Here is a 16,895-nt window from a genome sequence, read left to right on the forward strand (position 1 = left end):
ACGGCCCCCTCTCCCAGTGGGACTCAGGGTGCTGCCTGGGGAATCTTTCTGGTGCTCTTCACCTACTCTTGTGTTGAAGGAAGTCTTGAGGGTTTGGGTCTCCACCTTGTTGTATGCAGCTTTCTGCCACTGGTAAGGACGCACAGGAGGTATTGCTACGTGGTCTGTACCTTGGCTCTACTCTGCCTGTATACACAGCCATGGGGAGCAAACTGGAGGCTTTAGAGAGACCCTCTCAGCCCTTTCCTTAAACTTTACACCAAAGGACATCTAGATGTTGTTTTCAATACAGAGATGATGTTTCAGCACCTCTCGAGATACGCAAGAGCTCATTCTTTTCTGTGTTCAACCTGTGGCTATAACTCAGCGATGACTCCCTGCCAGTGCAGATTGCACAAGCTACCTGCAGTTCTCCCTGACCACCCCTTGCACCAATTTGTCACATGTAATCCTGATCCTGTGAGGCTGCCTGTGCGGCTGAATTTGCCACTGGTGGAGCTCCGAACAGGCACAGGTCTGGTTACAAGATGAGGACCTGATTTTATTCGTAGTAGATGTTTTCAAATAAATATCAATCAGTTTTCAGCATACAGCAATTTTGAATTTACTGCAGGAATACAGTATCACTCAAACCAAGATAATATAACCACTGAAGCTTGTAAACTGTGTTGTTAATTAAACCATGTGTTTTTGATGGACTTTTTAAAGGTATTAAAATTTACATGTTGGGGATTGAAATAATTAGTTCTCTTTCACATGTTTGACAGAATTGTGAATGGCATTTTAAATTTCTTTCTTACGGTTGAGCTGCTTTGAAATGTACCTAGAAGGAGAATCTGTATATCCTTCAGTGATGTGAGTGCCACGTGCTTGTTGAAAATACATACCTTTCTTTTTCAGTATGCTATTAAAAAAAAAAAAAAATCAAAAAGTTTCCATGGCTGTAAGGAAGGTGGCTTGAATTTAAAGTTGGCATGTAAATTCAAGAGCATGCTGTGCTGATGAACAAAAGGAAGACAGTTCCCCATTTAGCCAGGTTGTAAAACATTTCTTTGGGAGAAAATGTGTAATTCCTGCCAAGTAATGGCATAAAAAAAAATAATCGTCCCCTTACCTGATACTCTTGCAGATCACAGGATCACAGAATTGCTTAGATTGGAAAAGAACTGTAAGATCATCAAGTCCAATCATTAAATAGTTCAACATAGAATGTGACTGTTAGGGAACAGTAATTTCAAGCCCTGCATGTGTTTGAAAAACAAAGAAAAAAGATAAATGGAAGAATCTTTGCTTAATAATTTAGAAAACAAATAATTTTATTCTGTTTCTGATCTTCATTTATAGCACCAGCAACAAGTGGTGCAGGCTGTGGAGCGTGCCAAGCAAGTCACCATGGCAGAACTGAACGCAATCATTGGGGTATGTGGTCTTTCCGTTTTAGTTCTAATAGTGTTTGTAAAGAGCTTTTCTTTTTCTTTCTCTCTTGTATGAACTAATTTCCACTAAGAGGGCAAAAGTTGTGGGCAGTGGTGAAGTTCAGTAGCTTTATCTTTATAAAAGCTGGTTACTACCTGAAAACTTTTGCTTGTACTGTGTTGAGAAGGGTAATTAATGTCTGTGTTGTATCCATTCCCCAAAGCTGGGTCAGTATCTGTTTTTTTTTGTTGTTGTTGTCCTTTTTCAATAATATTGCTTTGTCAGCATACTGCATGCCAGTTTGCGTCTCCAGCCATGGTAAAGAAGTAGCCTTCATATGACACACTGCGTGTTAGGAGGGTTTTTCCCATCCCCGCTGCCCACATATTTTTTGAGTGGCGGCTGAAGACTGTGAATGATCACCACACTTTTGATTTTTACATTAAAAAAGAGCTGTTACTTTAAAAAAAAAATCAAACACAATCAAAGTCGATGGAAAAATTACTAATCTCCAGTGCACTCATAGGTACGCTGCTTCTAGTCATCTGAAAATATGGGCTTGTGGAGCCCCTCTTGTAAAAGCTTTACTGTCAGCAGTATTAGCCCAGTATAGCTGTCCTGCAAGATTTTATGGGTGTGGGCAGCCACAGTGTTTACATTTTAGAACTGAAGAGGAAAGGCGTAACAACGAGAACTGTGGCTGTTCACACTACATAAAAAAAAGGTGAGAAGTCATAGCTTAATGGCACATTATTCACATGTATAATTATGCAGCTGGTGCAAGCAGTTGTTTAAGTTATTCTAATGAAGACACTACAACTGTACTTTCCATCTTCTGTGCCCTCCCAATTGCTTTTTCTTTTGTGTATAGATTATACATAAAAGTCTTTTCCTTTTTTTTTTTATTCAGTGTATCAAACACACTTTGAAATGCTAATTATTCCATTTACTTTCATTAAAATTCAAATTGCTGAGTGAAGATGTGGATAAGGGTCGCCGAATAATCAATCTGAAGTGAAGATATTGCTTCAATTATGCCTCTGTCTTTTAACAAGGAAACCAGGACTCTCTGATCATTGCTGATGGTGGTGTAGAGCAGCGGTCTGATTGTAGCTTGTTTTTAATAGGCTGTTTCTAACTCTATTTTGTATCCCTCTGACCACAGGAAAACACTGGCAGTCAATTAGAAGTTATAAATGGAAAAGAGTAACCTTTATTTCCTCTGAAGTGCCCGTTAGAAAGAAGGGGGTGAATCGGAGCGAGTCGTGTAGAATCATGAATAACATTTGTTGTGCGCCTTTTACGCTCCAGTGGGGAGAGTGGGAGATGAATAATTTCCCAATTAGTTTTCATTACCTAACCAAAAATATTGCCTTCTATTAACATTCTTTGCATAAAATAAGTAGCTAAGGGGTGGTTTCTTTGTTAAAGAAGTTTTTATGTGTGTGTGCTGCACATGCATACATGGTGTGTATGTCTACGTGCACGTACCGTTTTGTGCGTGCATGTTAGTGCACATGCATGTATATAAATACTTCACAGTCTGCTTGTGTACATTTTTGCCATTCACCTTTGTATGGATTAGAGGGACCGCAAAACAACAATTTGCTTTCTAGTAAACAATAAATTGATTGATGTAAAACGTGATGTTATAGATACTGGCGATTGCACTCATTATTTAAGATTATCCTGCTTTCATGAACTGCTAAACTGTACAGAATAAATATAAACAGACTAGATACTTTTTTTTGGGAGCCTGGCAGTAACTTCTGTTGGTCTTTCTCCACCAGACAGAAGTAAATTTTCTGTTTTGTTTGTTGCTGTATGAATTTATCTCTTCAAGTCAATTGAAATTATAATGCCTCAAATTTTAATAATATCTGAATTTTGGTTTTGTGCATTAAAATTGGACAGCTCTCACCTCCCTCACAAGACTGTTTTTTGCCTGGCACTACTGCCTTTTTTCATTCTTCTGTTTTATGTTGACTTAGGAAATACTGTGTGACCCTCTCTTTAGTTTTAGAGAAAAAGGAGCAATACGGACTGAAAATTTTGTGTTCATCAGGTTTAAAGAGTAATCTAATCTAGTCTTTAAGACATTCATTAAAAAAAGTTAAATAGGATAGCAAATTATCAAAAAGGCTTAAGCTCTAGTTGCATGAATACTCACAATGACATTATGAGTATGGGAGTTTAGGGAGGTTTAAATTCTAAAAATTTAGCATGGGACTAAAAAAGACTTGCAGTACTTTGTAAAGTGAATACCAATAAAAATTAAACAAAGAATGTAATTAGATATTATGGCTTTTCTGTATCTCTAATTACGTTGTCTTATTTTGCTGTATGATAAGTCTGACAGAGTTTGTGTTCTTTTAACCCTGTGATATTTTAAAAGTTTCTGAAATTAGTTTGCTCTTTATTTTTTTAAAAAACACATCTTTTAGTTACTTGTTGGGCTGTGTGTCAGACTAAAACAGAAGCAATATTTGAGTTTTTGAAATACAACTGTAGCTTAAGTTTCTCTGTGCTTTGGGGAGGACCCTATTCAGTTCTCCTCATTCATGCTATACCCCCTTGTTTTGAATGGAGGAACCGTGGCTTTGAGTTTAAAATGGATTTTACCAGAATGGAGGATGGCACAAGAAAAGAACTGAATGTGTGCATATCATGTCTGTCTTTGTGTTTCACATGTATATATTTTTATATGAATGTGTTCTGATTTAATGGAGTCTGATGAAGCACCTTTTAACTTTGCAATATTATTCTATCTTCATTGGTAAATGAACCAAATCACTGATCCGTGCAGTTTAAATGCAAAATACTGAAGTGAGCCTGGAACCCGGAGAGACTGCTTGTTCTCCTGACAATAAACTAGTTGTGTTTAATGGAATGAAACACAGTTATAATGACTTCTTTCACAGGTCACGTTCAGTTTAAAACTGTTGACGGGCTGAAACAAGTTAAATATCATCCATCTTCTGGAGAGGTGCAGGGAGAAAACACTAAACCAAAACCAGGTATCATAAGCTTGCTGCAGGAGGACTGTAAATCTGTAGGCATTTTCTGCAGATTTTCATCTGCAAATTCTTCCTTGGAGCAATTTGTAGTGCAGGTCCAGAGCTCCTTTCCAGGCTGGGTGTATTGGGATGAGCAGTGTGATGTATCCAGTTGATCTTGTCATGTATCATAGCTGCTGTGTTTTTAAATTAGAATCTGCAAGATCATACTGTTGGAACAACACACAAATTGTAGCCTTAAATCAGTAATATGATCTAATTAGGAATGATATTTTCATTTCCTGTATTATTAAATTGAGTTGTCTAACTCTCTTAAAATGTTGAGATTTTTTTTTTTTTTTTAATCCATTTTACTATATAATCAAAACACACTGTGTGAATGTGGTTATGTTTTAATAAGGGAACCAGGGAATTAACTTGTAACTTTATAAGAATTTTATCAGAGTCCTTCCACACCCCCACCACCATCCACCCCCCACGCCCCATTTAGAGTAGTCAATTGGGTAGTAAGGCAGAAATGGAGGCTACTGCTTGTGTGCCTGTTTATCACACGGAGAGAGTTAAATGTACCAAAAACTTAAGAACAGATATGTGATGGTGTTCAAAGAAAACGCAGTTTAGCACAAGAAATGCTGAACCTCAATTTTTAGCAGTGACATTTTAATGATAGGAAGTCTGCAAAATTATTTGCCATCAATTGTGAAGGCAATAACAAGCCTTGGTGGTTTTTCACACCCTCTGTGTTAAGTGCTTTCAGAATGACAGCGTAAACTGTGTTGGAGAACTCCAAGGAAGTAAAACTGATTAAAATGTTCATGCTTGAATGGTGCTGATGGAATAGTTCATTTGGACTTTCTCTACCTCCTGCAGCTCAAGCTGAAATATTAAAATTCAGTGGATTTAAATCTCTCTCCCCTCAGCTCAGGAAGAAAACATTACATTTTAATAGGTTTTAAACTCATAATTCATTGGTTTGGAGCAGCACTATTAAATCTATTTAAATATTACTTGTATTACTAAGGAAATGATTTAGATTATTTTTCCTTTACTATTCTATACATCTGAGTGAAAAAAAAAAATTGGCTTTGGCTTAATTTTAAAGCATTTTGTTTTATTATGTCACTTTTATTATCTTCTTTAAAAATAAGCAAATGGCAGTTACTGGAAGAAAGGACTCCTTCTGTATCATCACATACAATCATTAAGCTATAAAGTTCCTTCTTCAGTACATTGCTTGTCATAATTTCTATCCTGTATTTGAGGCTGAGGTGCTTGTTTGACCCATCTCGAAAGGTGTGTAATTTTTGGTTGCTTTCAAGCATGTAGTCCATTTTACAGCTGTGGAGAACAGTGCCTGTTTAAAAAATAACAGCATGCCATCGCAGACACGAAAACCTTTGAAAGTAGTGTGATGCAGATAAGTGCGCACAAGTTGTAATGAAAACTTGGCATCAGTGCACACTGTCGCTGCCATGGCGACAGTGGTCCGGGTCTCCCACCCCGGGATGCTGAGATGCTTTTTTGCACTGGTGGCCTCCCACTTCTCGTGGAGGGTGGGTGCTTTCTGTCTTTTGCTTGCACCATGAGGAAGAGCGAGGGGTTTTTGACTGAACCAGTGCAGCTGAGGAGGAGCGTTTTGATTCCAGTTCATGTGGCAAAGTTGTTCCTGCCGAGTGCGCACGTTCAGAAACTGAAGCTTCAGGGAGGACAGAGATGGGTGATAGAGTGAGCAAGTGGGTTGTAGCACAGGGGCAACAGTCACTTGTCTCTCTGGTCCTTATATATTGCTTGTTCCAAGGCATATTAAGTGGTGGTGTAAGCTTAAATGCTATAAAACAAGTTGTCCGCCTGCTGTGTGCTGTACATGGGTTGTTGCCGTGGAAAGGTAGCAGAGGAGGTTGGTTTAACGGGTACATGCTTTGAGTTCTCTTTATTTGTGTACCCATGTTGAAATTCATTCCTCCCCATTTAATTACTCATTTCCTGTTTGTATACTGAGAATGTATGATGATATGGTCCTGTAATTTTTTTGATGCTGCCTAGTGCCTGAAGTGGAATTATAAGAGGAACTGTAGATATAGAAGGCTTTTGAGAGGCACTTTTGGTTTTGAATTATTCATCTGAAGTCTGGCTAGGTTAAAGACACCTTGTTTTTTCTGGGGTAAGAGATGTTTTGTAGGGATTTTTCTTCTCCCCTTATTCCTAGGTGCTGGCCTCAGAGAGAGACTTGCAGGTGAGGCCTAATTTAAATAAATCTACCCTGTTTTAAAGGTACCCTGAATATGACTTACAGGATCAAAGTAGGGATTTTTGAGGGAATTAATTAGAAGGTAAATAGTTCCAAGTTCCGCATTTACTGGGAGGGGGGCGAAGCTTTGGGGATGGATTTTAAATGCTGTTGCCACACTTGGAACAGGCTACCACTGTTTTCCTCTTTTCCCTCTATTTTCAGTAGCTGTTGTAGCTACTGAATTTATATTGGTCTATCACTATATCAGCAGTCAGTAATGTTGCAGTGTGAAGTGCAAGCCACTTATTACATCTCACTGCCAATATGCTGATGCCAGAGGCCCTGCTCGTTACGCTCAAGTAAGTGCATATGACATGAGCGTTATGGCTCACATACTGTATCTGATCAGGCAGGAGAGCTGACTCCTGCCTCCATGTTTCTCAAGGTTTTCCAAACCTTGGCACCGAAGCTATGTGACCACCATTTCTTTTTTTGAATTAGGATTAACCAGTGCAGATATGAGGACTCCTATGGAGATTTTTCTTCATGTTCTACAGCATGAACATATGCAGTATTTTATTTATGAATTATTTTTGTACACTCTCATGTCACACACAATAGAAAGGAGAAAACACTGTTGCCAAGGTGGTCGGTACTGCAGTGTATGGAAGCTGTCTCTGGCCAAAACCAGAACTGCCATACTCCATCAGACTCTTGGTCCAATGTGTGCTATGTACTGCCTTCAGTGATGACCTTATGCTGGTGCTTTGGAAAAGAAGAAAAAAGTGATTAAGTATCTGTTTTGTTTTGAAGTATTGTGAGGGTGGGGGTTTACAAAAAATGCTTCATTGCAAAATGAGCAATATTTAGGTACTCAAAGATGCAGCCAATTTAAATATGTACCATTACTGTACAGTGCAGCCTAAAGACAGTCATCATTGTGTCGTGGTTTCATACTTCAGAGTTCTGATATCACCCCTAAACAGGATGGTATATTTGTCATTTAGACTTATTCCCAACCACTTGGTAGGCTGTTGCTTACAGTTATGAATGAGGATGAGGACTCCATACAGTAGCTCAGTTAAGTGTTTGCTTTTCCTCAGGTATGTGGGTAGTTCCTTTGGTGTCTTCAGTCTTAAACATAGGCTAAAGCGAGGGCTTTAGTGCTTAAGTGGGATGGACACTAAAGTACTGTGTAAGAAAAGTGTTTCCAGATGTTAAGTTCATCCATGAAGAAGGAATTAAGAGGTCTTAATTCTTTAAGTTGTCTGATATTTCAGAATGTTTGACTTTTGTTACTGAGACAGTTCCTTCCTTATTGTTTGGTGAGCTTTTCACAGACACTTCCCTAGTATATGAATCCATCACAAGCATGGATGGATTTACTCCAGTAATCTTTCTGAAACAAGGGAGTACTCCTTTCTTTGTTCTACCTTTGGAAGAGGCAGAGGCAAAAAAACCAAGAGGTATTTCAACAGTCTAGGAGCTGTGACTTAAATCTAGGTGATTTGATCCTTGTCAAGACCTTCCTTTATCAAAGCTGCTATAACTAAAGCAAAAGAAATCACTTCAAGTTTCAGTTATATGACTAATGGGCACTACATTAAAGCGACAGAACACTACATCTCTCAATGAAATCTGCTTGGAGAGAGATAATGTTATCCACATGTCCCAACACCTAACGTTGACCTATGGGAAGAGACTGCTCAACACTGAGAAGTGCAGGCATTACAGTGCTCTGCACAGGACCAGAGCTGCAACAGAAATGTCAGTCTTAAAAGAAGCAGCATGAGTTGGAAAGAATGGATCAATCCAGGCAACCCAGGTTTTTATCCCAAGCAAAGACTACTTAAGACTACTTTTGTTCTAGTTTTTATTGTTTGATTCATTATATATTTCAGATGGTACTTTTTTCACTTTTCAATCATGTTTATGTAGCCCAAGCTTTCAGAAACCTTTTTGTGTCAGGACCCTAGAAGAAGATTGTTTAGGCCTCTCCTGGGAAAAGCATCGGCATTACTCTCACTTTCTAATTCTAAAGAAAAGGAACAAGATTCACAAGGTCACAACAGGGACACAATTTCCGTACTGTCAGCCCAGAGGAAAGAAAATCTCTTCCCAGTGTCTGTGGGTCGGACATGAGTGGAGCACTTGGTAAATAAGGTACTTGAACCAGTGTACACCTACCTATCCAGAGCTGATTTTTGCCATCTGTTCATCTGTAACAGAATACACACAGTTGCTACCATTGTTACTCTTTCCTCAGCTTTAGTCTTTGTGAAGAGGTTTTGAAGTGGAGGTTTGGTATGTGTGGCACATTTCACATCACTGGTGCTCTGTATGGTAAGACCTTGAGCTTGCATTTGGTGCTTTTTGCCTTTTCTTGAAGAAGAGGTGGATTTTCTCTTTCTTAGCTAGCAGTTGATGGGGGAAAAGGAAGGAGAAGAGAGCTCAAGTGGCATGATTTATGCAAGAATTTCTGCCCTTTATTAAATGATAATAGAATGTTATTCTAAAGAGCCTAATTCTTCATCCCTCCACCCTCAGTGTGAAACTGAGATGGAGAGGAGTCCTGCAAGCAGAAGAAGGAATTACTGAACTCCAGGATTCTGGGGGAAGATGCGCTTGACCTTTTGCAGAGGACTAGGTTTTTCCTGTAGTAAAGTGCTAGCCTTTCATACCACAAATCTTTTATTTGCTAGTGGGTTGTATTTTTTTGTTGTTGTTATTTTTGTCCTATGCTGTTTCAGTGAATAAAAAATAGTTATGAGGGGAAGGGAGGACAAATGGTCAAACATGTATCCTGACAGATGTTCCTATATATATGATTAAAAACAGAAATGTGTTCTGCATATATTGCCTTTCCATCCCCCAACATGATTTGGGAGATGACTTTTTGTTCCTAGATCACTTAAAAGATCTTTGAGAGAATTTGTAGAGATATGATTCTGATAGTTTCTTTATTATTTATGTAGGCGTTCTAAATGCTCCCCTTCTGATTAATGACAGCTACTGATTTTTTTCCTTGCGCTCATAGTTTTCTCAGTGGAGCTTGCTTTTGTCCTGTAGAATCAGCATCCTCAAAGACAAAAATTACTGCTTCTTAGAGAGTAAGAAGCTTGGCATTTCCTTTTTGTTTTTGCTTTTGGGATTTTTTTTTTAATATTATTGGTCTCTTCCTTATCCTCTCTCTTTTTTTACTGTTTTTCATTATTTTTCCTAGATTTTGTCTAACCTACACATTCATTCCCCCCTTGTGAACAGGAACAATGTCTCTGTTTTCCAGCAGATCAGCTGCATATGAGTGTTTAGAGTTCTCGCCGATCTCTGATACCTTTCTCTCACACTGGGCACATTCATTTGCAAAATGATCACTTTCCCTTAAAAGAGTAGGGATAGTCGTTTGCTCTGCCCTACATCTGCACCACAGTCTCTTTATGGCAAACCAGTAATATGATATATATGCATATAGCTCCAGGACTGTTCCACTGGAGGAGCCGCTGCATGACTCCCTTTGTAGACTGTTTTACTCTGTTGTATCTTAACATCAGAAAAACCTTTTTTGTAACAGTATGCCAGCAGAGAGAACTGTACAAAGGAAGTACAAACAGCGCACATCATGTCTGGGGTGCGAACAGGCATGATAGATAAAAATTACCATCATCCTAAGCACAGTCATAACTGTGTACGCCAAAGGACTTCCTTTCCTTTCCAGTCTTTAAATCATTGAAAATGATACTGTGTACTCTCAAGCCATTGTTTTTATGTCTTTATTTCATCTTGGTTACTGTTTTATCTGTATGCTATCTTACTAATGATTCCCTCTGAGCAATCAGTCACTTAATCTAACAAATTTCAGCCAATAAAACCATTTTATCCAGATTTTTGAGGTCTCCTCTCAACAGTATTACAGGTATAGGTAGTGCACATATGTGTATAGGCACAAAATATTTTTTTGAGACATTAGTTTGTAAATGTTAGGAATGCCTTCAGGTTAGAGGAGTACCTTCAGGTTGTTTGGATAATGGCTGTGAGCTTTCAGGGTCTGTAAGAGGAAAAGTGGTAGATTACTGCGACACAGAGCTGTTTGGAAAATATCCAGTAAAAACTTGAATCTTTTCCAGGAAAATAGGATTTGAATGTGCTGACTATATAACAAGAGAGCATTAGAAGCTAATCTGTTAGTGGGTGTATTATCACATTTCTACTTTAAATTTGATCTCTTAAGATATGTCGGGAGAAGAATTAAGCTAAGCATCAATATTTAGAATTGCATTTCTAAAAATTAGTGATACTAAGATAAGAACCTTTTGCAAAGTCTTTTTACTCATTTGTTTAGACATGACTTTGGAGTTATTTTGCTCCTTTACTATAGAATGCCTAGAATAATATACAGAAAAAAAATTTAAAAACAAAGATATTAGTAGCAACCAGATGTTATCTTTATTTGACATGAGTTAATATGTATTGGAAGTTTTAATGCAGTTTTTACTACTGAGCTGATTTAAATTATCATCTTCCTAAACTTATTACCAAAAAGAACGTAGTCTTCTCTTTTGGCTTCTTTCTGATTGCTGGATTTACCATTGCTCTTGTATTTTTGTGTGTTGGGTGTTTCTTAAAAACAGTGCAATCTATTTTGTAATTCTGTAGGGCATATATCTTGGTAGCTAAGTGTTACTGGTTTTATTTTTAAATAGTTCTGGAAAATTTACGGCATAATAAAGCCTGCCTTTGCAAGTTTTCACCTATTATGCATTGATGCTGAAAATGTATGCTTGACTTTACAGATACTGTAGTCAGCTGTGATGGGATTGTCTATAAAGTTAACCACATGCTAAGAGTTCATAAATAACATGACTAAGGATAACAAAGAGAAGATGGAGGAGTGGGAAGTGAAAGCATTACAGCAACATAAAAAAAAATATGTGGTTGCTCAGTTGGCTCATTTTCAGGCTTTCCTTGCAAGTTTTTAAATTGTGTCAGATTTTATGATCTAAATTCATGGTTTAGGCAGAAACAAATGTAAACTTTCTTCCATAGTGGAATATTTCTGTGTGGGAAGCGTATCTGTCAGTTGTCTTAATCCTCCATATCTTTGGCATTTTGACGACTAGAGGACACAACTTTTTTTTTTTTTTTTACCACTTTGTGGCACTAACCTGATGCCCAGTGGGTCAAAGAATTGCCCATGTTTTTATAACTTCCCCTGTAACCACACAGCTGTGTACAGGTCACCCTGGAAGCTGAAGCTCACCAGTGACACTGATGTGCAGTGGAAAAGCAAAACCAATCTGTGAATGTCGTGGGCATTTGAATATAGTAACAGTTTACAAAGGTCTGGAAATGGCACTTAGAGATGTGCTGTCACTTGGTCTTTACCTTCCTGAGCATGCCTGTTAGCAAACAGTGCTTAATTATATGATGATATACATTTTTTTTTCCTTTTGCTCTTTTATATTCTGAGAGCAAAAGCCTGTCCAGTGTTTCACTTGAATTCTTGTCATTTCTGTTTTCAGACCAGTGCCTCACTTTTGCTGTACAGCATTGCTCATCGTGTTGGTGGAGCTTTTAGTCCTCTCCTGTACCGATGCAATCCTAGTCCACGATCCTTCTCCTGTTCTTGAACTTTTAGTCCCACTCCACTCTAATAACATGCACAATGGTATCCATGTCTGTGTAATGCAGGCATGTGGGGTTATACTGGTGTTTTGGGTGGTAGCTTAGATTTATTTAACAGTTTGATTTTCTTTGTGCCGTTACAATGGGACTAAATTGCACCAAATTTCTGCTGTATCAGTTAATGACGCTTTTGTGACTGCAGAGGCCGTGTTCTTTCCAGATTGCACGTTCCCATCATTTTGCATGGAAGAGCTTCAGAAAAGTTCTCCTGAGCAGGAAGGCTGTGGGTTTGGAGTTTTTTTCCTACTCTGTCCAGTTACTTTCAGAGCTCTCTGCAATTCAACTTGCAGTGAAAATACACTGGTTCTTGGCCAAGAGGGAGTGGGCCAGCTATGCTGTTTTGGGTGAGCTCAAGGCACTAGGCACTGAGGTATTATTACCCATGCTAGTCTTAATGCCTATATTATGTCTGGGAGGGATTAACAACGTTTGCTGCATCCAAGGTGCAGTCTGTGCTGCTGGCTTGCTATGTGGAGAGGTTTCCAACAAAAAGCAGCAAAAAACGGGATTGCATTTGCAGTGCATTTTTCTCCAAGCTCTTTGGAAACCATCCTTTATCCATAGAGCAGGCCATAATAATGCAGATTGTGTAGGTCAGTAGGTAGATCTGTATAGATTGTACAGTACTGTGCAGTGAGTGTCCTGGTACACTCTGGATGACAATGAAATAGTTAACAAGGGGAAAGATCCGTCACTGTTGATATTCTCAGGCTCTTCTGACAGCCTTTGCTTCAAGCCACTGGCAGTTTCAGGCAGACATCTTCTTGCAGTGGTTTATAGTACGTTCTTGAACAGGAACAGGAAATTCCTTGTTTAAAATGAGACCCCAGAACTCAGATTATTTTATCCATTCCTTTCCTTTCTCTCACTCTCTTCCTCCCTCCCCAAACCAGGTATGCCATATTGTTCCCTTGCTGAAAGGCAGCCCCATTCCAACCCTGAAGCTAAACAATACACCATTGGCTCTTGCTTCATTTTATTGTAGTTATTTTAAAGTTCTGAGAAATGAAGCATCCTTTCGTAAAAGCATCAGGCAAGCAAAATGTGTTCGATACTTGCTACAAGAAGCAGCACCTGCTGGAATGAAATGGTTTTGCAAGCAGGGAGAGGATTGAGCCTTCCCTCTTCTACCTGGAAGGATCTTCTTTCTGGTTTTCTGTTTCTTGTGCTCTACCACCTGTCGCCCCTCTTGCCCCCCCTTCCTTTTGAATCATTCTCCTCTTTTCCCTGGTGCTGATCTGGTTTGGGTGACCTGTATGTGCCACTGCCAGTCAGATTCCACCACCTGGGCTGCATTTCCCAAAGTGAGAGAAGGGTCGGTACTTCCCTGGGGGTGTTGCGGAAGGCATGCTTGCAGTGTGCTGCATGAGTTACCTAGTGTGCCATATATGACTCACAGTCTTTTACTCTCAGCTCACCCTTATGTAAAGATTAATGCTAGGAAGGGGAAGGAAAAATCAAGTGAACAGTATCTTGTCTCTTGATTGATTAATGAGCTGGGTTGTGAGGTTGGAAGTGAGTTCAGGTTCAAATGAAAACCAAACAAAAGTAGGACTTGAATCTTCACAATTAGGAATTAAAAATGAAATATTTTTTATGCAGAACCAGTTAAGTTTTCATTCCTTCTTCTTACAGAGTCCTATATACAGACGTGCAGGAGGGAGAGAGCAATCCTAGAAGACTTTTGAGTCAATTTACTCTGAGTCGTGAGCAGTGACTGCTTGAAAACGAAAAGAAAATTTCAGAGCTAATCTAGTTACTGTATGAACAGAAATTAGTTGGATGGTTAGTGGACAAGCCTTAGACCTGAACAGATCTCTCTTGGGATAGATTTAACATAACTTTTTCACCTGTTTTATTGTTTTTTGTGTGTCCCCCTCTCACCCCCGGCCTTCCCATTGAGTAGCAACAAACAATCTGTCTGCCCCACAATGGTTAGTATAGCACAGAGCTTGATGCAGCCCTGGTTGAGGTCAAGAACTCCAATGCGAACCTCTCAAGGGCTTTCTCTATGTGTTGGCAGTGTACTGGTAAAAATGACTTTAAACTCTTGTCAGCGCAGTTACTGGTGCATGCATCACAGTCCCACTCAAATAAACCTGTCACAACACAGAGTCAGCAGCTAGAGAAGAATACAAGGGCAGGCCTCTAGCTTTTCATTCGAGCATCACTAAACGTGCACAGAGTGCCCAATTATTTCAGCATTATTGAGCAAGCCTACAGGAGGACCCAAGCCTTGCTACATTAGATTTTCTTTAGTAATTTGCTCAAGTACCACTGAGGACACTTAAAGGGCTTAAAACGGTGGCTGCAACCAGTTTCCTTTTCTGGATTGTTAATTCAGGTTTTCTCTTTCAAATTAACTCTCACTGCATGCTGTGCAGTAGCGCTCGGAGAACTGTTTAACACTAATTTTCTCAATTTTCAGCTTTTTTTTTTTTCTGCATTATATAACTGCTTTTATAATTACATATGTTTTGATTAGACGTGTACATGGTGCATTTCTGCTAGAAAGAGTAAAATGTAGTACTTCTGTCAGAGAAAAATAATTCGCCAAAACAATACAGTTCTTTTTTTTTTTTTTTTTTTTTTTTCTTTTAATTCAGGCTAAAATTTACCGATTGTATTGTGTCCAAACATATGGACATTTTTGAAACACCAGGATGTTTGTGAGAGTTGATCTCTGGATCGATCAGATTCATTGATTGATCTGATCCATCACGTTTGATATACAGGATCAATCAGACAACCCCTGGCTCCCCGAACAAATTCAATATCTGTGTTTCATTTTTCACAGCAGCAACAACTCCAGGCCCAGCATTTGTCACATGGACATGGTCTTCCTGTGCCACTCACTCCACACCCCTCAGGCTTGCAGCCTCCAGCCATCCCACCCATTGGCAGCAGTGCTGGTCTCCTGGCACTGTCTAGTGCGCTGGGGGGGCAGTCCCACCTCCCTATTAAAGATGAGAAGAAGCACCATGATAATGATCACCAAAGAGGTAGGCGCTGCCAGATGAGTATGTGGCTTCATTTCTCTTTTCTTCTTTCGGGGGGGGGGGGGAAAAAAAAATTTGCAAGAATTCCCAGCTAATTGCTTCAGTATTTATTACCTAGCAGAAATTTTGTCCAAATGCTAGAAATCCAATTTTACAAATCTGGCTGTATAGTATTAATAATTAACTGTTACAGAAAAGTTAACATCTGTGCAATTCATTATTTAACAGATATCAAGATTCTTTTTTCTGTGTATGATAAATGTGTAATTTTATGTAAACTAACTAGTACTTTTCTCTTTCTCTCTCCCCTCACCTCCCCATCCCCTACCACCGCCTCCTCCCCTCCTTGTGCATGGGGGCTGCTCTGCATGCAGATAGAGACTCCATCAAGGTAGGACTCCATTTCATAGGTGTAAGGGGTGGATTGAAAGAGCTATGTGCTGCATTTTTCTGAAGCATGGTCCAGAGTGGTAGAAAAAGTCACAAAGTGAAATCAGCTTGTGACGATTGTGTTGATTAGCAGAGCCCTGTGTCAATGGTGTATCACATTTGGAAGGTGGCTGGTAGTGTGGCAGCTGGGGTTGCAGGCAACCTGCCGTCCAGTGGGTCAGGTGGAACAGCATTGAGGCTGTTCCTGGATATAAGGAAGGGCTGCCTGAGGTCTCTGCCAAAACTTATGAAACAGAAAGAATTAGACAGTAGTTTTAAGTCATTTGGAGGATGTAAACTGCAATTCTGATATATTTTAATATTGCAGTAAGGGAAGGAGAGCTCAGTTGCTCTCAAGGGAGAGCTAGGGTGCTGCCTGCTGTCCTTTCCAAAGCAGATGGAGAGGAGTGAGCTGCTGTTTCCTACCCTGATGAAGGTGGTGCTCTCATTGAGGATCCTGACATCCTTTTCCAAAAGTTAATTTTTAGGCTCTGAATGATTCTGCGGTGTATGTGTGTGCACCATTCTGTGTGTGGTAGTGTTTATAAATAGATGTAATACACACCTTGTGGCTTGTGTAATTTTGAGCATTGAGTGATATATATGACTACAATTCAGCATATGTGCCTGGATGCTTGTCCATTCTGGATAGCCATTAGAGCTGTGCTCTCAGAGGCTCCCGGAGTTTTAGTGCTGCAGGTGGGGAGGTGCATCTTGGCCCTGCCCTCTCCTGGATCAGTCTGCTCTCCTCACTGCTGCTGCCAGTTTACCAACTCACAGCAGACCCAGTTGTTGCCAGCTATGCAGTTACCTGCCCAGCTCCAAGCAGCTGGATGTAGTTACAGAGTAGAGCCTGAGTGGCTTGCACAATTTTCAGGAGTGTAAGATTAAGCCTTTTTAGGTAATGGTGAGTGTGAAATGAAAGACAGGCTTCTCTTACAAAGGGCAAGACCTGTGCCCACCTTATTGAGCACTTACAATCAATTTGTCAAGTTTTTAGTGTGGTTTTTTCAGAAGCTGTAATTTATTCTTAGAGTTGGCCAAATGGCAGAAGAGGTGTTCACAGTGTGAGTCTTCTGTGCATCAGACAAGATTACCATGAACTTGCCAGGTGGATGTTAC

General features: G+C 39.5%; 1 protein-coding gene across 1 annotated transcript in view; it reads left to right on the forward strand.

The window, feature by feature from the left end:
• The window catches only part of LOC104523348 (TLE family member 4, transcriptional corepressor), a gene marked incomplete at its 5' end in the record, with an annotated part of 96,523 nt that overhangs the window by 37,326 nt on the left and 42,302 nt on the right, over nucleotides 1-16,895 (forward strand). The window contains 3 exons of the mRNA XM_029084475.1: nucleotides 1,345-1,419; nucleotides 15,146-15,347; nucleotides 15,719-15,735. Coding sequence (XP_028940308.1) covers nucleotides 1,345-1,419; nucleotides 15,146-15,347; nucleotides 15,719-15,735 — 294 coding nt within the window. The remainder of the gene's footprint in view (nucleotides 1-1,344; nucleotides 1,420-15,145; nucleotides 15,348-15,718; nucleotides 15,736-16,895) is intronic.

Source organism: Antrostomus carolinensis, unplaced genomic scaffold (assembly GCF_000700745.2).
Source record: "Antrostomus carolinensis isolate BGI_N321 unplaced genomic scaffold, ASM70074v2 scaffold13114, whole genome shotgun sequence".
Lineage (NCBI taxonomy): Eukaryota > Metazoa > Chordata > Aves > Caprimulgiformes > Caprimulgidae > Antrostomus > Antrostomus carolinensis.